Genomic DNA, 22,930 nt, shown 5'->3' on the forward strand with positions numbered 1-22,930 from the left:
AATAGAAAAATGGGCAAAGGATATGAACAGATACTTAACAGAAAATATAAATGGCCAATATAATGAATGCCTTTAGTAATTAAGAGAAATGTAAACCAAAGTCATGATGAAATATTGTCAATTTCTAGTAAATTTAAAATGCACTTATCTTAAGCACCTAACACAATGAGCATAATGTAGAGGAATGTCTCGCCACAGTGTTGTTAGTGATACAGACACAGTTGGAAACAACTTTATACCACCACCTGGAGAAGAGATGAATTCTCATGAAGCTGGATATTAGCTCATATAACTGAACACTGCTGTATGGTATTAAAATTAATGAATGAGAGTTTCAAATACAACACAGATTAAGCACAAAATAACACAGATTACACACACAGTGACTGAAAAAAGCTGCAGAATGGGACGGTATCAGTTTTAAATGATGCACAACACTGAAGACTAGAGGGCTTATGGATATGTCCAGGCATACCTCAGATATTATAGGTTCAGTTCCAGACCAATGCAATAAGCAAATCACACAAATTTATATACATATAAAAGTTTACATTACACTGTAATGTATTAAGTGCAATAGTATTATATCTGAAAAAAGAATGTACAAATCTTAAAAATATTGCGAAAAAGTGCTAACCATCCTCTGAGCCTTCAGTGAGTAGTAATCATTTTGTGGGTTGAGGGGCTTGCCTTCACGTAGATGGCCACTGCCGGATCAGGGTGGTGGTTGCGGAAAGGTGGGGCGGCTGTGGCAACCCCTTAACATAAGAAGACAACGAAGTTGCCACATCAGTTGTCTCTTCCTTTTATAACAATTTCTCTGTAGCACTTCATGCTGTTCGATAGCATTTTACCCACAGAACTTCTTTCAAAATTGAAGTCAATCCTCTCAAACTCTGCTGCTGTCCTATCAGCTAGGTTTAGGTGATACTCTGAATCTTTTGTGGACATTTCAACAATCTTCACAGCATCTTCACCAGTAGATTCCATCTCGAGACCACTTTCTTTGCTCATTCCTAAGAAGTAATACCTCTGTTAGTTTTCTCGTGGGATTGTAGCAATTCAGCCACAACTTCAGGCTCCTAATTCTAGTTCTCTTGCTGTTCCCACATCTGCACTTGCTTCCTCCACTGATGTCTTGAACCCCAGTCACCCATGAGAGCTGGAATCAACTACTTCCAAATTCCTGTTTGCTATTTTCACCTCTTCACAGGAGTCAGGAAAGTTCTTAGTGGCATCTAAATGGCAAATCCTTTCTAGGTTTTCAATTTACTTTGCCCAGGCCCATTAGAGAGTTGCTGTCTGAAATATTTCGAGAATTACCAAAATGTGACAGACACACAGTGAGCAAATGCTGTTGGAAAATGATGCTGATAAACATGCTCACAACTTGCTCAACACATGGTTGCCATAAACATTCAATTTGTGAAACAAAAAACAAAACAGAAACAACCCAGTATCTGGGACGCACAATAAAGTGAAGTGCAGTAAAAACAAGGTAAGCACACCCTTGAGTAACTTGGTTTTCTTTATTTTGTTCTAAGAAAAAAAAAATCCCCACTAGGGCCACTGTCTGTGTGAGGTTGGTACATTCTCTTTGTCTCTGTGTTTTCTCTGGGGATTCTGGTTTCCTCCCACATCCCGAAGATGTGCATGAGGTAAATGGCTTGTCTGTATTTTCCCAGGATGAGTAGAAGTGCTTGTGAATATGCACTTAGGGCTTCCTGTCCAGGGTGGGGTCCTGCCTTGTCTCCTGAGCTGCAGGGAAATGCTCTGGCCACCCATGACACTGAGCTGGAGTAAGTGGGTTGGAAAATTACCACCTGACTTCTTTTTACTCATCTTCCTTAAACGTATGTATGCCTCACATATATTTCAGTGTTTAATCATAGAAGTCTTAGAAGTCTTTAGTCTTAGAAGTTTGGTGATGTTTTTGTGACTAGAAATATGCTACAGGAACTTAGCTGTTGTTTTTATCAGTTCACATGTGGAAAAACTTGTTTTATTATGCATCCTCTTGCTTAAAGTTGCAGTTTTCAAGACTCCATTGATATGAAGTGAGGATTTACTGTATGATTGATTGTGTAGTAAAAGCATAACAGGCATGAGACTGATAAACACTAAATTCTAAATGGTGACCACCTCTGAAAAGGCAATGTGTCTGCACGTGGTAAAATGTTAAATTTTGCTGAGTGCTGGGAACTTGGAAATTCAGTACGTAAATAACTGTAATTTTTATAATCTTGAAATAGTGCATAGAGCTAAAAACACACGTACACTTATGTATAGAAGGTAGTTTCAACAATGAATGTTAGAGCTCACTGTGGGCTGGATACCATACTGGGAACTGGGGGTATGTAAGTTTGAACAAGTCCTAGTACCTGCCCTCAAGAAGATAATTTCACAGAAGCTGACTTGGGTTCTGAGTAACTTTGCCACGGATGACTTAAGGAAATCTATTCTTTAGTCAAGGGAAGTCAAAGTTCCAGAGGAAAGCAGAGGATGAGGTTCATAAACACTATTGTCCTGTTTCCTCCATCTTTCCTTTAAAGAATAAAGATAATGGGGAGAGAACTGTGAGAATAAATTCAGCAGGAGACAGAGATAAACACATATGCCTAAATTACTTTTATTATGTTAAAATATTCCTTAATAAGCTAGCAATTATTCATGTGAAGGAGAGTCTAGGAAATGGATGTATGATGGTATTAGCCTTATACCTGATTGGAGCTATATTAATTATACAGAAAACATTATTCCCCAGAGTGGGTTACTGAAAGTCCAGGACGCTGTGAACTTGGAAGAGCTTCTCCCTGCTTGTCTTGCTGCTCCAATAAGAAAATATGATTCACTTATAAGGATGGACATATTTTCTTCTTTTGAATTTAAAACTTTACAACGGTTCGGATGCTGTAAGAGAAAGAAATAATATAGACAGGTTTTGAACAGTATCTCTGAAGAACATTAAAAAATTACAGATATATTTTAAAGTTTTCATCTAAGGATGTGTTTATTGGTTTTAGAGAGAGGTAGGGGGAGAGAGGAACATCGGTGTGAGAGAGAAACACTGACTGGTTGCTCCCCATAAGTGTCCCAACTGGGGACAGAACCCGCAACCTCGATGTGTCAAAGCTGCAACCTTTTGTGCATGGGACAACTAAGCACCTGTCCAGGGCAAAATTGTATTTTTTTAAACCCTCTTCCTCCATACATCTCAAATCCTCCCTATATTCCATAATATTTAACTAAATAGGAAGCTTACCTCTTTCCTGCATGCAACAGTTCAAAGGCTTTGTTAATTTGGTCAAATGACAGATTGTGAGTCACGAATTCATCAACTTTTATTTTTTTGGACATATATTCAGACACCAACTTTGGGACACTTTCTACACTCTTCCATCCTAAAAGAAATCATAACATCTATTCATTAATTTCTTCAACAAGTCTCTACAGTATGCTCATTACTTTGTAGGATAAACAAAGACCTTGAGAATAAATTTTTTTCATTGAAGACAAATGAAAAACTTCAAAATTAGTATAGACATAAGACAGAATTTAATGCACATCATTAGTTAAGAAAAAAGTAAATGCCTTTTTAGTATTTCCTTTTTCAATACTTATTCATTAAAATCTCATTAAGTCTCAATCGAGACCTCCAGACTACCCAGGATGGAACTCCGTGAGTCTTAGAACAAGCTTATTTATTAGGTCCACAACAACAAAGATTTCTGTAATAATGAAATTCAAGGAAGAAAAATACTGATGTGACACATGACTATTTCTTTGGTTTTAAATTCAACAACAAATGGGGATAGCATCTCAGAATAGAAAAATAAAACTGAAAGCAAAGTAGAATATCGGGTCCTTCAATTTTTCACTTATTATTGAGGAAGCAATAAATCAACAAAACAGCCTTCCTACTTTTAATTTATATATATATATTTTAAAAGATTTTATTTACTTTTAGAGAGGGGAAGGGAGGGAGAAAGAGGGCGGGTAAACATCACTGTATAGTTGCCTCTCACACGCCCTCTACTGGGGACCTGGTCTGCTCAGGCATGTGCCCTAGACTGGGAATCAAACTGGCGACCCTTTGCTTCATAGGCCAGTGCTCAATCCACTGAGCCACCCCAGCCAGGGCACCTTCCTACTTGTTAAATCAGGGATGCTTTGAACCATATTTCAAAGCTCCTTTGAGCTTTTCCTGAATCTCCCTCCTTACATCTTTTACCAAGTTGCGGGCTTTTTCTTTCCCTTTTAAAACTCCTGTTAACTGAGACAACTACAACTCTAGACCAAAATGTCTATTTCCATCTGTGGGTCTTATTTTAACAACGCCCTGGGGCCCCAATGCTCCAGCTTATTTCCCAGTTAGGATGAGGCTTCGGCAAGAGGTTCCTACAACCCCCATGGCTCAGTCACCCAGGCTTAAAAGCCCTTCAAACCCAGCTGTGGATCCTGAGATGATGCCTCTGAGTGGCACATGTGGCTTTAGAAGTCTCTCCTGAGACACTCAAGTTCAGTATACACCCATGGACTTGGAAAGGAGGGCTTAATCGGCTGATACTGCTACAGCAAACTGTACAGTATAAAGAAGGAAAACTTTGGCCAAATTCATTTTAGTGTACTATTGTAATCTTTTCTTCTTTCAAAAACCTGGCATAATATAAGCGAGGGGATGTTAACAGATACTTGTTAAACACAGATCATTGAAAACTTATGCTATGTGATCTTTTTCTTAAGAGGATGTAAAAATGTATTTTTTGAAAAACCTATCAAAACGTAGGCAACCCCAAACAACCATGTACTTTTTAGGATCACACAAAGGAAAAATCATCAGTCTGGCAGCTTTTTAATTTTGGTGTAAGGTGTGGCTAACTTTAAGTTTTCAGTTTAAGATTTAGTATTGGATACTGCTGAAATCAGCACTATTTGGACAGAGGTGTTATTCTACCCAGTGAGCACTGTACTCTCCAGAAAAATGCGTGAAACATGCCCGTAACCTCCACAAAATGACACAGTACAGATGACACCATAGTTTGCTTACCCTGCAACCAACCTCTCAGCCTGACCTACCCCCAACTATAGCCTCGTGAAGATAATATTAATTTTTTTAAGTGTGTAAAGTGTTGCCTTGAGCCTTAGGAGAAGCTGAGCACCTCCTCAGCTCCAGGGGAAAATGTCCTATTAAAATAGCGTTGTATGCGACAACTCGAGATGAGAAAGTAACCCACAAAAATTATTGTTAAAACAAGAAAACTGGCCTGGAATGAAAACACTGCCAGTGGAAATCAGAGAGAAAATGTACTCATCCTGTCCAACAAACTACCTCCAAAGGCAGTGCCTTTCCACGTGCGGCCCGTTACCAGCTGGAATGGACGAGTGGCGATTTCTTCACCTGAGGCGGCCACGCCCACCACCACGCTGACGCCCCAGCCTTTGTGGCAGGCCTCCAGTGCTGCCCTCTGCAGGCACAAAGAGGACCAAACACAGAAGTCAGTGCATTTTGCCGAGAACATCGGCTTCCCCAGAAACTTCTGCGGGGAGAGGGTAGTTTCACAAAGCTTGCTAAAAAAATGGACTGTTTTTTTAAGCAAGCTTTGGATTGTTCAGCATATTAACAAGTATTTAAAAACTTATTAATTTAGCTAAACAGTAACACAAATTGAAGAAATTTAAAGCTTTTACTTGCTGTCCATTTTTAAAAGTAAATACTACCTCAAAATTCTAAAGACTTTAATAAAACAAGCAGGCACACAACACTAATATTTTTGCTGAATGTCTCCTTTGTGTCAAGTAGGTGCAGTTACTGTCCATATTTCACACATGAGGAAACTCAGGTTTAGGGAAGTCAGGTCGCTGCCCTCGACCACTGACTTCGTGTGTGGATGCCTATCTGATTTCAAAGCTCACGCTCTCCACAATGTCATCATTTTGCCCTTTGTTTAGGCAGACATCCTCTAAGGTTTGACATACACTGAAAAGCAAGGAAACATTTTCTTAATCCTTTCCTGAGTCATTCTTGTGTCATTTCCTACTTGTAGTTCAAATGATTATTTTTCCTTTCTTGTATTAGAATAATTCTTACAAGAGACTTTTCCTTTCCAAAAACAAAACAATGTTAAATCTCAATTAAGAAAATTCCATTAAAAAAGCAGTTACACACAAACACACACAGAAGAGAGAAAGAGAAAGGAATGAAACCAAGTGTACTCACCATGACCTTCACATTGCCGATACACTCAAAGGAATAGTCCACTCCCCCATCAGTCATCTCAATGATCACTTCCTGGATGGGTTTACTGAAGTCCTGAGGGCTGATACATTCAGATGCTCCAAACTCCTTGGCCCTTGCGAATTTATCTTTATTGATGTCCACACCGATGATCCGGGATGCGCCAGCCACCTTACAGCCCATGATAACCGCCAGTCCAACTCCTCCTAGGCCAAACACGGCACAAGTAGAGCCAGGCTCCACCTATTAGAAGACATTCTATGAGGTACTCCTTAAACAGAAGTCAAGAAAATCACTAGGTTTCTCTCCTTTTCTTTCCTTCCTTCCTCCCTTCCTTTGTCTTTAAGACTGTATTTAACTTTTAGAAAGAGGGGAAGGGAGGGAAAAAGAGAGGGAAAGAAACATCAATAAAGGTGAGACACATCGATGTGTGAGAGAAACACCTGTTGGTTGATCGGTTTGCCTCTAGCAATTCCCCGACTGGGAACCTGACTCACAACCCAGGCATGTGCTCTGACCAGGGATCAAATCGGCTACTGCTCTATTTGCAGAATGATGCCACACCAGTCAGGGCAAATCACTAGGTTTCCTACAGATTAGGATGATGTCATTACTCCAACAAAGTTGTTTTTTTTTTTTTTAATCAAATTAGAAGGCGAAGCTAAAAGCCAGGCCAATACTTACCTTGGCAGTGTTTACAGCAGCTCCATAACCAGTCGAAATGCCACAACCCAGGAGGCAGACTTTATCCAAAGGTGCCAAAGGATCAATTTTAGCAACAGAGATATCAGCCACAACTGTGTATTCAGAGAATGTGCTGGTTCCCATGTAATGTAAAATTGTCTTTCCTTTGCAAGTAAATCTGCTAGTGCCATCTGGCATTAATCCTTTTCCTTGAGTGACTCTAAAGAAAATAAGAAAGGAAAAAGGCAGGGTAGAATTAGGTTTCCTAAAACCCATAAGAAAAAGAAATCAGTTTTAAAAATAATGACTAATAAAGAGTATGCTAAGACCAAAAGTCCAACTTTTAATAAATGTATTAATAATTTAGTATCTTTCAGCAATGTCTTATTAGGGAAACTTAAGAGATTTAAACCTTACGTATCTTTTCCAACATTCAATATCCTTCTGGATCTTATTATCAGAGTATTAAAATAATTTTTAACGAGTACAACTTATGGATCAGATGTAATTATTTTAAAATTCTATCCTAAAACTCTGTGAGCAAATGTAACTTCACAAAGCATAAAGCCAAATCCAGCACCCACACACAGCGATCCATTCGGCTGAAGACAACAGATGGACCAACTGGGTAACTAAGATCTTTCGGGAGGACTTTTTCAAAAGTGTAACAGTCCTCAAGGATTCAAGCTGGTTTTTTCTCTTCACTTAGTTTTTTGCTCGTGTAGTTGGTTATAGCAAAGAGGATGAGGGTGGGAGAACAAATTCACAAAGGCAACCAATAGGACTTATGGTAACAAAAATTATTTTTGATATTCTAAATATATAGGTGATGTAATATCTTGCTTAGGAGAATGAGCCTTAAAGTCAGACACACTCGGGTTCAAGTCCTGCATGATCTTGGGCAAGTTAATGAGCCTCGGTGCCTCAGCTTCCTCACCAGAACTGCAGAGTTGCTAACAAATCAGATGAGATGTTACGTAAAGCGTTAACACTGTGCGTGGCACACGGTGCTGAACGAATATGTTATTTATAATGAAAATGAACAATAATTTGATTCACCCTTGTGGACAAATCCTTTGGAACATATATGAATCAACAAATACAGAGGAAGCAAAATGGATTGCCTCTGGATTCAAGAGGAAATATATGTCCTTTGAGAGAAAAACAAAAATATGACCAGAAATACAGAGCAAACAGGTGACAAAGGTGTACTATAAGTAACTGTTCTCTCTGTATATGACGACTTGTTTGTGTAGTCCTCCTTAGTAAGTAGTCACTTCTTCCTGGAGGAGATCACAAGCAAAGGTGACGTAGGGCACATTTTAAGCTGTGAAAAGACTTGTCCCTCTAAAGGTTACAAAGCCCATGAGACAGCCACATGAGGCAAAATTTTTCAGGCTATTTGATATTCTCTTTGAAAATAACTAGTTTTTGTTGTGATTTTAGTTCTGCTAAAAGTAATTGGATTTATGCTATAAACAAATGGAATCTTGTTTTCCAAAAATATAAACTAATTGTGTTGACGGCATTAGAAAACAAATGCAAGAACAAATGGATCCCCCACACACTGCTGGTGAGCGCGCGCCCTATGACTCAGCATGCCAATGCTGGGGCACTTGAATGGAGAACAGCAACTTGGACACATCTCCCAGACATTATGAATGAAAGAAACCAGACGAGAGCACACAATGCATAACTACTTATAAGAAGTTCTACAGTGAAAGAAATCACAACACTGGCAATCTTTGAGGAAGGCAGGTGTTTACTTAGAGGGCACATGAAGGACTCTGTGGGGTGTTGGAAGGACCCTCTCTTTTTTAAAATCCTCACCCAACAACTTTTTCTCACTGCTTTGGAGACAGAAGGGAGAGAGGAAGGAAGAGAAACATTGATGTGAGAGAAGCATTGACTGGCTGTCTCCCGTAGGTACCCAGACAGGGGATTGGATCCTCAATCTAGGTATGCGCGCTGACTAAGAGTCCAACCCATCACCCTCCCGACACAGGACACTCCAACCGACTGAGCCACACCGGCCAGGGCGAGGCTCTCTGTCTTGATCTAGGTGATAGTTATAACCATTAGGTATGTATATACAGAAAAATTCATTGAGCTGCACACTTAAGATTTGTATACTTTAAGTACTTTATTATATGTCTGTATGACTTCAATAAAAAAACAAACAAGGAAACATAAATAAGAAAATCATAAACTGCCTCAAAGTAGTTCTTTAACAGTTGTTTTAGCATACCTCAATAAAGTAACTACCTTTTCTGTGTTAAGAGGTTATGTTATCTCTTGTAGTCTTCCCAGTTATCTTATAAAATAAGTTTTATTATTTCGGTTTCATGGACAATAAAGTGGACATAAAAATGATTCCATCCAGTTTCATAAGCATGTCCCTCCTTATTACACACGTTGGCAAACTTAGCCTAGTGTTAAGGAAAGAGAATGAGTTCAGAAAATTCAGTTTTCTCTCTTACTAGCTGACAATACTTGGCAAACCACTTAATTTCTTAGTCTTACTTAACTTTCTCACCTCTGAAAACTGGAATATAATGATGATACTGAAGTTGTTATAAAGAGGGAATGAAGTAATTCATGCAGAATGTCCTGTATAAATAGCCATACACTTATCATTAAGATGACCTCGTTTAAAGAATAAAATAAAATGATACTAACCTTATCTTCTGGCAGAGGTTCGTTTTAGGATTCCGACAAAATTTGCACTCCCCACACTGCGGGATGTAAAGTGGGATGACAGTGTCACCTGGAAAACAGATGCAAAGGCTTTATCCTGGAGAGTTGGTGTCTGTGTCTAAATGAGTGTACCAGCCCCTGCAAATTCCCATTCCTGTCAACTCATTCGGCTTTGGAAGTTCAGCAACTTCAAACCTTAGAACTTCACCTACCCAACATCATTCAGATATTGCCTGACTCTGCAGAAAATGCAAGGCAGAATTTTTGTTAAAGGAAACTTTTAAAACAGGATCTGGAGAACAAAGGGTCATGTGCCTCAAAATACTGAGTCACCGATCCATTTTGAAAAATTTTTGCTTAATTGGGCAAAACTGGCTTTGGAAAGGTTTTTTACTGCTTCAGATGAACAGCAGTTGGCAAATCATAGGGAAAAAAAGCATCAAATACAGTGTGGGCAAAAGGAAGTTTACAGTTGTGAGTATGCGAAACAGTGCTTATATTCTTGTACTATTACTTGTGAATACTTAAGAGTTTACTCTGTATTATTATGTATTAATTATTGTATTATTTTCCACACAAAAGACTACCAATCTACTTCTGACCTCCCCTCTGTTTGTGCTTCCTGGGTGAGAAATAAAATGAGTCTTGACAACTTTCTTTTTTTAAAATTAATTTTATTTAGTTATTTTTCAAGTACAGTTTTTTGTCTATTTCTCCCATCCCAGCCTCCCCCACCCCATGTTCCCCACCTCCCTCCCATTTCCACCCCCCCTTAGTTCTCGTCCCTGTGTCCTTCCTATTTATTCCTCCAAATCCCTCCCCTTTTTTCCCCCTTAAATTCCCTTCCCTCTCCCCTCTGGTCACTGTCCCCTTGTTCTCTATTTCGGTGTTTTTGTTTTTATTCTGCTTGCTTGTTAGTTTTGTTGTTTAGCTTCCTATCAAAGGTGAGATCATATGGTATTTGTCTTTCAACCTCTGGCCTATTTCACTCAGCATAATGCTTTCCAGTTCCATCCATGTTGTTGCAAAGGGTAGTAGCTCCTTCTTTCTCTCTGCTGCATAGAATTCCATTGTGTATATGTACCACAATTTTTCGATCCATTCATTCACTGACGGGCACCTAGGTTGCTTGCAACCCTTGGCTATTGTAAATTGTGCTGCTATGAACATTGTGGTGCATAGGTTCTTTGAAAATGATGTTTTGGGATTCTTAGGATATAATCCTAGCAGTGGAATTGCTGGGTCAAAAGGCAGGTCAATTTTTATTTTTCTGAGAAAAGTCCATACTGTTTTCCATAATGGTTGTACCAGTCTGCAATCCTACCAACAGTGAACTAAGGTCCCCTTTTCCCCACACCCTCTCCAACATTTGTTGTTTGTTGCTTTGTTTATAATAGCCATCCTGACTGGTGTAAAGTGGTATCTCATTGTGGTTTTAATTTGCATCTCTCTGATAGCTAACGATATTGAGCATCTCTTCACGTGTCTCTGGATGTTCTGTATGTCCTCCTTGGAGAAGCTGACAACTTTCTTAGGTGATAACTTATTCATAAATAAACCATAAGTAGTTTATCAGAAACATTAGTTCCCTATAGAAATAAGCCAACATTGTAAAATAAGTGGCTCAAACACCCTCTTACCTGCTTTCAGCTTAGTAACTCCTTCGCCAACACTTTCCACAATTCCAGCACCTTCGTGTCCCAAGATCACTGGAAAACTCCCTTCCGGATCAGCCCCACTCAGGGTGTAGGCATCAGTGTGACACACCGCAGTGGCAATGATCTAGCAGGACAGTCAGACAGAGAGTGTGTAAGAGTGTGTGTGCAAGTAGCTCAGAGTGAGGCAGAGGTCAATGGAAAGGCACTTTTCCTTAAACACCGTATTTCATTGATTCTGAGATACATTTCTTTTCATCTTCTACCCTCCCTGACATCGGTATGTGCTTACAAGTAGACTGCGTCCTAACAACTAGCACTGGCAGCTTTGTAAAAAAGCAGTACCTAGGTGTACTAGTTTATTTACATGTGAGGAAGGACGGTGCACCCACTCTCCTTTTCAGTACATTTTAGCAAGACAAAGCAAGGAGACTGTATGGGCACTTGTGCCCGGGGGTGTGAAGAGGAACGGCACCGTGTGCAGGGACATCTCACTGCTGGCCTCTTCACGACAGCTGGGGAGTGTGATTTCTGGACAAAAAGGCCTGGACAATTTTTGAAATATGCCAGCCTGCTGGTGTGCGCCAAAACTCAAAGCTTTTAGTGGAACCAACTCCTTTTTAGCAGCCACACACACACACAAATTCTGCTTCCACAAGCCCGTTATACCTCTCTCTCTCTCACTTTCAAGAATCTGATATCTTTCCAAACCACTAAAAGAGCACAGAACGGAAAAGCCTTGGAGAGTATTTACACTTTCCTGCTTTTTACCTACAGACCCACTTAGAATATAACACTCTTTGCTATTTGTTAGTAGTTCCCTAGGGAAGACAGCTGAACTCACTGTGCTCCGTGCACTCCAGACAAACATTTTCTTTTTTGGTGGCAAAATCACAATCAAGTTAATTTCTGAATTTAGCTATTTTAAGATTTTGGATTCCTGGGTCTGGGCTGAAAAAGGCCTTAAAAAGTTATCCGACTCTGTGCTTCCTGACCTAAAACATGTTAGTTACCCTGGGAGCACAAGCCAGTTTGTGTACAGGTGCTGTGCATCTGGAGTTGGGGTGGTGGACGTTTACTCTAATTTACAGCAAAAAGAGCTGATTTTTCTAGAAAGTTAGTTTTATTCAATGATCACCAATTTAAAGCATTAACTTTATACGAAAACAAATACAGAGGAGAATGTTAAAAACATCCAAATGGTTGCCTTATGCAACATGCCTCCCTCCTGGGATACTTTCCTTCTCTGCCACAGCAGAGATCAAGAAGCACTAGAGTAATGAACACATCCCCTGAACTCTAGCCCTGTCTGCGAGTCAGTATTTAACGCTCTCTAATCATGCTGACCTCACTGATTGTTATTCTAGTTGATCAGGAGCTTCTAACCAAGTCTTATTTGAAGTCTCCTCAAACAAAACTGAAGACAATTTCTTCTTTTGTTTCTGATGTGCCACCATACATTTTGAAGGTATGGGATCAGAAGAAAGGGGAATATCCTACAAAGTCACTTGAAACCTAGGCCACATCAATAAAATGCAGTCATCCAGTGATACCCGGGGAAAGCTGTGCAGCCCAACACCAGAGCTAAAAGGTGGAGCGCAGTGTGCAAAGGTGACAGGGATAAAGTAAGAGGAGGATGCTGTGATTCTAAGGTTGGATGACTTTCCATACCTTGTTCTCCACACTCTCCTTTGGGATTTATCCTCTGAAGAATTCAGAGTATGCATCTATCCAGAGACCTAATTTTAAGCCTCTTTTTCCACTGTCTCAGATGTAAATTACCTTAATTCGAACTTCATGTGCCTCTGGCGGGGCCACTTCTACCTCCTCTATGGAGAGTGGCTTTCCGGCCTCCCAGGCGACCGCAGCCTTGCACCTGATCACCTGAAATGAGGGGGCGGGGGAGGAAAACAGCTGTTTATTCACCTGGACTAATAATGAACTGCTTATTAGTGAATTTAGATACTGATGAGTTTTAATCTTAGGAAGTGTATCAGATTCACAAAGAAACATGTATCTCTAAGCGATATGGAGAACTGTTTTTGCATGTTTTTAGATTTCATATAAATAATATTCATTAAAATATTTGATTTAGATGACTACATGGTCTAGATGTCAAACAAAAGGCCTCTTTTGTTTGACAGTTTTATTCACCTAATATTTCATGACCCTCTCCAATGCATAAGCAGCAACAGGTTGAGAATACAGGTTCCAAGAGAATCTGATTCAGTAGGTCTGGCATAGAGCCCACGGAATCTGAATGTTTGACATGTGCCCAACAAAATTATTTTGCTCAGGCACAATTGCAGGATTGGAAGGAGTGTAAGAAGGAGTATCAGAATGGGAGAACTTTAAAAAACTACACCCATCCTTTTAACTGTGCTCTCCACACAGTGTCCATTCGCCACCTGTGGCTACTGAGCACTTGAGAAATGGCCAGTCTGAACTGAGTTAAGCTGTAAGTGCAAAGTACACTCAAATTTTGAAGACAGTACAAAAAAAGCTAATATTTCAGTAGTATTTTAAAAATACCAATCACATGTTGAGATAGTATTTTGAATATATTAATTTTAATCCAATTTTAATGTCATTTTAATATGGCTAATGGAAACATTAAAATTGCATATGTGAGCCCTATTATATTTCTATAGTATAGTGTTGCCTTAGAGATTCTAGTCAGTCCACCCCCCTCCACTGCCAGAGAATCAAGTGTAATGAGGAAGGTTTTAAGCAGTTTACACAATGGTTACGAAACAAGTCGACAGAACAAAGGTTGAAAACCACTGGGTTTATAGGAGACTGGAAAGTTAGTAATCCAAAAAGTATGATTTAAAGGGAGAGAGGCACAAAGTGCTACAGAATGCAAAAAGTGGACAAAGAATGTGTCTTTGGTTGGTGAGTGTGAGAAAGCATCACTTTTTAACTGGGATTACAAAGGAGAAGGGAGAGTTACAAAGATGATAAAACACCTACAAACAAGGTGACTAAAGAGTGAGTGAAATATGAAGCTCCTAATACAGGCTTTGGCACAGGGCAGCTTTGCAAAAACAAATTAATAGTTATTAGCAGCAATAAAACAAAGAGTGAAGGAAGAGTTGAATTATATAGAGCAGTGATTTTCAATCTTTTCCATTTCATGACATATAAACTGATTACTAAAATTCTGCAACACACCAAAAATATGTATTTTTCAGCAATCTGACAAAAATACGTATATTTAAAAAATTGATATTAGAGAGTAAAGTGGGGTGTGTGAAGGAGGAAGAGGGAGGGAGAGAGAGAGAGAGAAACATCAATTTGATGTTCCACTTATTTATGCATTCATTGTTTGACTCTTCTGTGCGCCCTAACCGGGGATCAAACCTGAAACCTTAGCATGTTGGCTGGACACTCTAACCAAATGAACTACCAGACAGAGCAAAAACAGGTATAATTTTGATTCATTCACATCGGATGGCTATTGTATAGGTTGTCATCATTTTTTAACACGATTTAAAGGATAAGAGGTCGGTGCCCCTGACTCAGGGATTACATATTTTAATAGGTCTTACAGCACATCAGTGATATAGATGGACCAGTAGCTTGTGTAAATCGGTGAACCCAGAAATTTTGCTTTTAAAACTAAAATGTAGATGTTAAACTTGACAGCACAAAAAATTCAGACACTGAACTGGAATCCTTTTTCACCTTAATATACCATAAATTGCAAAAGTCAAATTCAGAATACTAACAATGAGGTCACATACACTAGAGATCTGAAGCAACAAGACTAAATAGTTCATCCATAATGTAAGTTTTACTCCCTCTTCCTGACTTTTAAAGAGTATTTGAAAGTTTTCAACTCTTCGTTTCAATGACAATTCTAACCCCCCAAAAAAGCTCCACTCTAAATCACAGGCAATTACCCTATTTCAGCACTTGAACTATAACAGGAATAATAATTTTTCACCTGCTCCAAACAAAGACACTTGGTAATACAGGAAAACAAGTGCCAGTCTGTTAAGTCTAAAAGACCTCTGGAGTTTACCATTTCTTTTCAACTCCAACATTTAAGGCCATAAATGTTTCTAGAAAATTTCTAAAGTCTGCAAAGCAACTTCAGCCTAATTATTCATGTTATTCGTATTTCCTATCTTTATCGTCTAATGTGTGTTTCACGAACTGGGATGGCCTGTTGCACTGGGACAGACATGGATTGGAATCTGGCCTCACTACTCTTGGTTGTGACCATGAAGCACTAACAACCAACCTCTAGGCCTCAGTTTTTGGTATGTAAACTGGGAACCATACCTCTGTGGATTAAAGGAGGATAAAAAGCTCTGGTGCCTAAATACTCAAAAACGTTACCCAAGGGGACCTAGGAGTCTTCCTAAAATACGTTCGTTCCTCGGTGGCATAATAATGGCTCGATTTTAAATTACTATCATGAAGCATAAGCAACCTAGAGGTTAGTAGCACTGGCTCTGGTCACAGGTTAGCCGCCCGCAAGTAGGACCCTGGGTAAGTGGCAGTAAGTCCTGGATAGGTTCTTCGACTTTATGCAAAATGAGGAGTAAGGAAACCAATTATCCCACAGGCTACTTAATATAAGCAAAAGTTACGTTCCTACGGCATCTCATCAACTTTATCCATGAAATAACCTTGAACAAAAGAACCTGCTGTATTCATCTTTGCGTAGGGAAATTGCGGCCCCTCCTGAGCGATTTCCACCAGAACAGCACCCACAGCACCGACCACTCTCCGACTCCCCACCCAGTTCCGGTCGCCCAGAAGCAGCAAAACCCTCCCCAAGTACGTGGATCAAACAAAGCCTCCTTCCTACTGAACCGTTGCTCCGAGTCTCCGTTTCAGCTCGGAGGTCCAGCTCTGAGGTCCAGCGATCTGCTTCCACCCTATGCTTTCTTTCCCTCCTAACCTCAGGCTCCTGCCCTCGATTTGGCCTGTGATACCTGGTTCGCCATGTCCTCCGGTTCTGCTCAGCGACCGGCGTGCATCCGGGGCGGGCCTCCGGGACGTGCAACGGGTCTAGGCCACTAGCCCTACGCAAGGAGAGTATCGTGTGCGCGTGGGTGGAGTCCCGCACGTGTGGCCTCCTCCCTCAGCGGGGACCCTGGCGTGGAGGCGGGGTTTTCGAGAGCTGGCAAGGGCTGCGCGCTCTAGCGGCAGCAGCTGGTCTCAGCCTCCGAGGCTGGAGCGGGTGTAGGCTGGGCTGGGTAGCGGCGGCTTGGTGGCAATCCTGACACCTGGTGCGAAAACCGTCTGTGTCTGAAACGGGTTTCCCCAAGTGACGTTAGCCGAGGCAGCCTAGATAAGACTTACAAACCAGAGGTGTGGAAGGTGTGGGACCAGGAATTTCGCTGGAAGCACGGGAGGAACTGTGAGGACTGCATAGTCTTCCTGCATGTGTACACTGTGTGCGCTCTGTCCTGAGGATGCAAGATGAGTAAGATACAGCCTTCAAGATACTCCATCGAGAGGGGAAACTGAGCCGTGAGCATGAAAAGGGACACAGAAAGAGGGACCCATTCAAGAAACCTCCAAGGCTCCTATTCCAGCTGCTCCTGAAAAGTGAGGGGGATTTTTGGTGGCCGATAGGACAGGGGAGTGGAGTTCGCAAGAGGAAGTAAGGAGTGAAAAGTTTCAGGAATGTGGATGCGTTTTAAGAGTGGACCGGAGTTCATAGAGAGAGAATGCAGTGTTGTCAGTTTACTCGTAAACTTTGGTTGTTGTGAATGCAGAATTGTATTAAAATAGCTCTACCAGACAGACCACTCTCTTCTCTGCTTCCCAGTCTTCTCCATGGCTTCTTTCCCTCAGTACTACCTTAAGTATTGGCTATTTCAAAATTCGTGTTCAAACTCCTTCCCTTCATTTCCCCCTTCTCATTCACACCGTAGTTTTTAACTTTTGTTTATGTAAGGACAGGCTCCAGAGTGTGAATCGGGATGGCTCCAGGTCAACATCTGTCTCCGTTAGGCTATCTCACAGTTATCTCAAACTGAGTGTCCAAAACCCATTTTGTCATCTTTCTCCTTAACGGTACTCTTCTTTGTCTGTGTGGTACCACCATCCACCTACTTTTCCAAGCCAGAAACCTGGGAATCACAACTCCAACACCTCTCTCCGCCCCTGCATTCAAACTGTCACTAAACCCTAAATACCACTCACAACTTGTGCCTCCTCTTTTTCCCCACAGCTGATGCATTAGTTCAGGCTCTCATAATTTCTCATAGGGTTTCTGCAAAAGCCTTTCATTTGGTTTTGTTGTTGCCAGGCCTCTGGAATTAATGCACTTCTAAACTAATGTCACCTTAGTGATCTTGCCAAAATATACATCAATCCATGCCATTTCCATTCATTTTTAATAATTTTTGAATGATGCGGGTTATAAGTCCTCAAGGGCTGGGAGAGGAATAGAATCCAAACTTTGTAGCTGGGCAAGCCAGGCCCTGCATATCCTGGTTCCTGCTTATATCTCCATCCTTATCTGCTGCTATTCTACCACACAAGTATTGCTTCAAACTTATGGATCACTTGTACTTTTTAAAAGAACTGTTCTCTTCCTTAATTCCAGGCCTTTGTATATGGTAGAACTTCTGCTTAGAATGCAGCAAGCATTTATCTAGTGTGTGTGTGTGGGGGGGGAAGCTTTTTAGCAGAGTTAATTTTCTTTTCCCTATTGCAGATATAATGTCTATGTTCTGGAAAGCAACGCTTGCATATTGTGGCTTACCACAATAACAGGACTTTTACTTTCTGGTCTGGCATGTAAGGAATTTGGAAGTTGTCTCCATTCTAAAGAGTAAAAAGATGAGCAAACTGAGAAATCAGAAACTCTCCTTGAATCTGTCAGAGAAGTGAGATAGGGTGAACTGCTGGCCTAGAATTGCAGAGACAGCTAGATACAGAGAATCACAACTTGTTGAGCAGAAACCACCATGGGGGGAAACCCGTATTGGCGCTGGAAAATATGAGGTGTAGTTGATGAACTGCTGGAGGCTTAGTGGGGGTAAGTCTGAGAGTTAAAAAGCCCAGAAGGACCGACTCTTGAGCTTGGGGGAGGAGGATGGTGGGTGGGAGGGGAAGCTTCACACTTCTGTGACTCTTACCTCTAGGAGCTCTACCAGTTTCTCATAGTAAAAATTAGAAAAGAATCCGCTTCTGCTTCTGGCAGGGGAAGGGGAAAGAAGCCATTTTTGAAATATGCCACAGCATTCTGTTCTTCTTAACAAGGCCTGCCCTCAGGAGAGACTGTTTTACCAGATCCTGAACTACTCAGGTGTTATTAGACTTTCACTGACAGCAAGGAGGGAGACACTCAACTCCAGTGCCCTCTGGAAATCCTGTACCATCTGAGGGAATGGGAAAAAAACTAGAAGAAATTGTGAAGTTCACAATCCAGGGGGCACAGAATCACTAAAAGCCTGAGATCTAATCACAGGACTATAGAAAACTTCCCCTTCTCCCACACTTACCATACATTACCACAGGCCTATTAACCACCTTTTTTAACCCAGTAAGTATATCTTGTCTGCCTTTCAACAAAAACTTACAAGGCATAGTAAAGGCAAAACACAGTTCGAAGAGACAAAGCAAGCATTAGAACCAGCCTAATATGACAGGGATGTTGGCCTTATTAAAAATTTAGCCATGACTGGTGTGGGTCAGTTGGTTGGAGTGGATTGTCCCATACACCAACAGGTTGAAGGTTCAATTCACTGTCAGGGCTCATACCTAGCTTGCAAGTTCCATCCCTGATTGGGGCACAAATGAGAGGCAACCAATCAGTGTCTCCCATGCACATCAATGTTTTTCTTTTTCCCTCTCTCCCTTTTTCTTTAAAATCAGTAAACATTTTTTTTTTAATTTGAGAATTTAAAACTACAATTAATATGCTAAGTAATCTAAAGGAAAAAATAACGTGGAAGAAAGATGGATAATGTGAGCAAAGACATTGACATTCTAAGAAAGAAACAAAAATAAATGCTATAGGTTAAAATCACTGTAATAGATGCACAGATGATGTGTTGTGCAATTGTGCACCTGAAACCTGTATAATTTTGTTAACCAGTGTCACCCCAATAAATTCAATAAAAAGGAAAGAAAGCACAAACTTCCAGTTTTAACTAAGCCAAGGGGATGTAGTATAAAGCATAAGGAATAAAGTTAATAATAATAATCATAATAACTAAATATGGTGACAGACGGTTACTAGACTTACTGTGGTGATCATTTTGTAAGGTATGTCAGTGTTGAATCACTATGTTGTACTCCTGAAACTAATATGATATTGTAGGTCAACTATAATGAAAAATAAATTAAAAAATGAAGATGAATGATAGCTTCAAGCTAAAATAAACAAGTAAAATCACTGTAATGGAAATGAAAAATGCCTTTGATGGTCTCATTAGTAGACTATACACAGCTGAGGAAAGAATCTATGAGCTTGATATATTAATTGAAACTTCCTAAACTGAAAAGCACAGGGAAAAAAAAACAAGTAAATGGAAAGAGTAACTAAGAACTGTGGGAAGATATAAGATACACATAGTGGGAATACCAGAAAAAGAAAAAGAAAGGAACAGAAGCTCTATTTGGGGAAATAATAACTGAGACTTTCCTCAAATTAATGTCAGAGACCAAACCACAGGTCCAAGAAGCTCACAGAATGTTAAGGAGGTTCAGTGCCAAACAAAACAAAACAAAACAAAACAAAACAAAACCCCTCCATCTAGGCATCACATATTCAAACTCCATCTGGGCATCACATATTCAAACTACACAACACCAAAGACAATGAAAAAAATTGAAAGAGACCAGAGGGAGAAACACCTTACCTACAGAGGAGCAAAGATAAGAATTACATTCAATTTCTCTACAGGAACCATCCAGACAAAAAGATAGTGGAGTAAAATATTTAGAATGTGATAAAACATCCCACTAATCTAGAATTTTGTATCCTGTGACTTTATCCTTCAAAAGTGAATTAGAAATGAACTTTCCTAGATAGAAAAAATTAAGGAAAATTGTTGCCAGTGGACATGCCTTATAAGAAATTTTAAAGGAATTCCACTAAAGATACAGGCATAGGTAAATACAGCTCATCTTGAACAAACACAGCAAAAAAATTGCAACTAGACTACAAAACAAATATCACCCAGAATCATCAGCAAATCAAGTTGTATGGAAGTTCAACAACCAAGGAATTAAAGAAGCCACATTCCTCCAGATGGGTAGGAGGGGCACAGATGGGGAGAGGTGTGGGGAGGCACAGAGAGGCATGGAGACATGGAGTGGGTGATCCCACACCCATGTATGGTAGATAAAAATCAGGACGGATACCTTGGGAGCAAGGGATCCTAGCCCCACCCCAGACCACCCAGCCTAGTGTTTTAGCAAAAGGAAGATACGTCCCCATAACTTCTGGCTATAAAAACCAGTGGGGGGTTGGGCGGTAGAAGAAACTATGGGATTCCCAGGAGTCTCCTCTTAAAAGGCCCATAATAGACTTAGGACTTACACAGACTCACTCTCTCTGGGCTTTAGCACTAGGACAATAGCTGGAAGAGCACCAATGTCATACAGGGAGAAATTGAAGTGACTGACATCAGAGTGAGTGCCAGGAGATACCTTCATCCTGGACAAAACTCCAGAGGCCAAGAAGTAGCATTGTCTTCTCTCTGGACCCTCCCCCACACAGAGGCACAGAGCAGGGAGCCAGGTTGCTCCACCCTGGGGCTCCACTCCATTCAACTTTTCCACAATAGGCCACACTACTAAGACAAGGAGTCAAAGCAGCTCTATCTAATACACAAAAATAAACACAGGAAGGCTGCTAAATGCGGTAACAAAGAAATATGGCCCAAATGAAAAACAGAACAAAACTCTAGATAAAGAACTACACAAAATGGAGATAAGCAAATATCAGATGCAGTGGTCAAAACACTGGTTATTATGATGCTCAAAGAACTCACTGGGTACTTTAACAGGATAAAAAAGACCCAGGCAGAAATGAAGGTTCCCCTAAGTGAAATAAAGAAAAACTTACAGGTAACCAACAGTGGAGTGGATGAAGCAGAAAATCAAATCAATAATTTGGAACAGAAGGAAGAAAAAATAATCAGAACAGCAAGAAGAAAAAAAGAATTAAAAAAAAACAAGTGAAGAATAGGCTTAGAAGCCTCTGGGACATCTTTAAAAGTACCAGCATTCTAATCATAAGGGTGCTAGAGGGGAAGAGAAAGAGCAAGAAATTCAAAACTTATTTGAAACAATAATGAAAGAAAACTTCCTTAATTTGGTGAAGGAGATAGACATACAAGTCCAGGAATCACAAAGAGTCCCAAACAAGATGGATGCAAAGACCACACCAAAACACAACATAATTAAAATGCCAAAGATTAAATATCAAGAGAGCATCCTAAAGACACCAAGAGAAAAGCAGATAGTTACCTACAGGGGAGTTCCCATAAAATCATCAACTGATTTCTCAAAAGAAACTTTGCAGGCTAGAAGGGATTGGCAAGAAATCTTCAAAGTCATGAAAAGCAGGGACCTACCCAGCAAAGATATCATTTTAAACCACAGGGCAGGGAAAGAGCTTTCCAGATAAGAAAAAAACTAAAGGAACCATTATTATATAAAACATTAAAGGGACTTATTTAAGAGAAAGAAGAGGATCAAAACTATGAACTGTAAATGGAAATTTACAACTACCAACAACTGAATTTAAAAAACAAACTAAGCAAATAAGAAGAAAAGAAACAGAACGATAGATGTGGAGATCATTTGGAGGGTTATCAGTTGGGACAGTGAAGGAGAATGGGGGGAAATGTGCAGGAACTAAGAAGCACAAATTGGTAGGTACAAAATAGGAGTATGTTAATAGAGATATAGGAAATGAAGAAGGCAAAGAACCTATGCACATGACCTATGAACATGGACAAAGAGGGTGATTACTGGAGGGAATTGGGGAGTGAGGGTGGAGGGTAGCAAAAAGGGAAATCTGGGACAAATATAATAGCATAGTCAATAAAACATATTAAAAAAGAAATCTTAAAGAAGTTCTTCAAAAAGAAGGAAAATGATATAGGTCAGAAACTCAGATCTATATAAAGAAAGGAAGAGCACTGAAAAATTAAAAAGTAAAATAAAAGCTTTTATTTTTGTTCTTAATTAAGCTAACAGAGAACATTTTATTTAAAATGATACCAACAATATATATAATGATTGGTAGTTATGAGTGAGTGAAATAAATGACAGCAATACTATAAAGGATGGAAGGTTAAAATTGGCATTATTTTATTATCGTAAGGTACAAGACCAACCATTGTAGTGCTATTTGAAAGTTAACTTGGATCAATTGCAAATATATTTTTGCAAACTCTAGGGCAACCACTAAAAACTTTTTTTAAGAACTATAGTGGTATGTTGCAATAGAGAAAATTGTATCGCCAGAGGAGGCAGAAAGAGAGAGGAAAAAATAATAACAAAGAACAAGCTAATAAATAGAAAACAAATAAATATGACAAGTAGTAATGCAACTATATTGATAATCACATTAAATACCAATAGTCTGAGTGCACCAAATAAAAGACAGAGATTGTCAGTGTGAATCAGAAAACAAAAACCCAAATATATGTTGTCTACAAAAAAAAAT

General features: G+C 39.9%; 1 protein-coding gene across 1 annotated transcript; it reads right to left on the bottom strand.

The window, feature by feature from the left end:
- Positions 1–2,605: 2,605 nt before the first annotated feature.
- On the bottom strand, positions 2,606–16,327 carry ADH5 (alcohol dehydrogenase 5 (class III), chi polypeptide). Its single transcript, XM_037141647.2, has 9 exons — positions 16,221–16,327; positions 13,054–13,155; positions 11,257–11,398; positions 9,599–9,686; positions 6,920–7,139; positions 6,218–6,478; positions 5,330–5,465; positions 3,263–3,401; positions 2,606–2,910 (listed from the first exon to the last, which is right to left on the bottom strand). Exons 1-9 carry the CDS (start codon positions 16,230–16,232, stop codon positions 2,886–2,888), a joined length of 1,125 nt encoding a protein of 374 aa, XP_036997542.2. The 5' UTR covers positions 16,233–16,327; the 3' UTR covers positions 2,606–2,885.
- Positions 16,328–22,930: the final 6,603 nt, after the last annotated feature.

This window comes from Artibeus jamaicensis, unplaced genomic scaffold (genome assembly GCF_021234435.1).
Source record: "Artibeus jamaicensis isolate MK-2021 breed Jamaican fruit bat unplaced genomic scaffold, CSHL_Jam_final contig_452, whole genome shotgun sequence".
NCBI lineage: Eukaryota > Metazoa > Chordata > Mammalia > Chiroptera > Phyllostomidae > Artibeus > Artibeus jamaicensis.

Excerpts from the sequence above, each read along its gene's own strand:
- ADH5 (XM_037141647.2), bottom strand. Across the intron at positions 11,399-13,053 it reads CACATGAAGTTCGAATTAAG|ATCATTGCCACTGCGGTGTG; the intron begins GTAATTTACATC and ends CTGTCCTGCTAG. Across the intron at positions 7,140-9,598 it reads AACCTCTGCCAGAAGATAAG|AGTCACTCAAGGAAAAGGAT; the intron begins GTTAGTATCATT and ends TATTTTCTTTAG.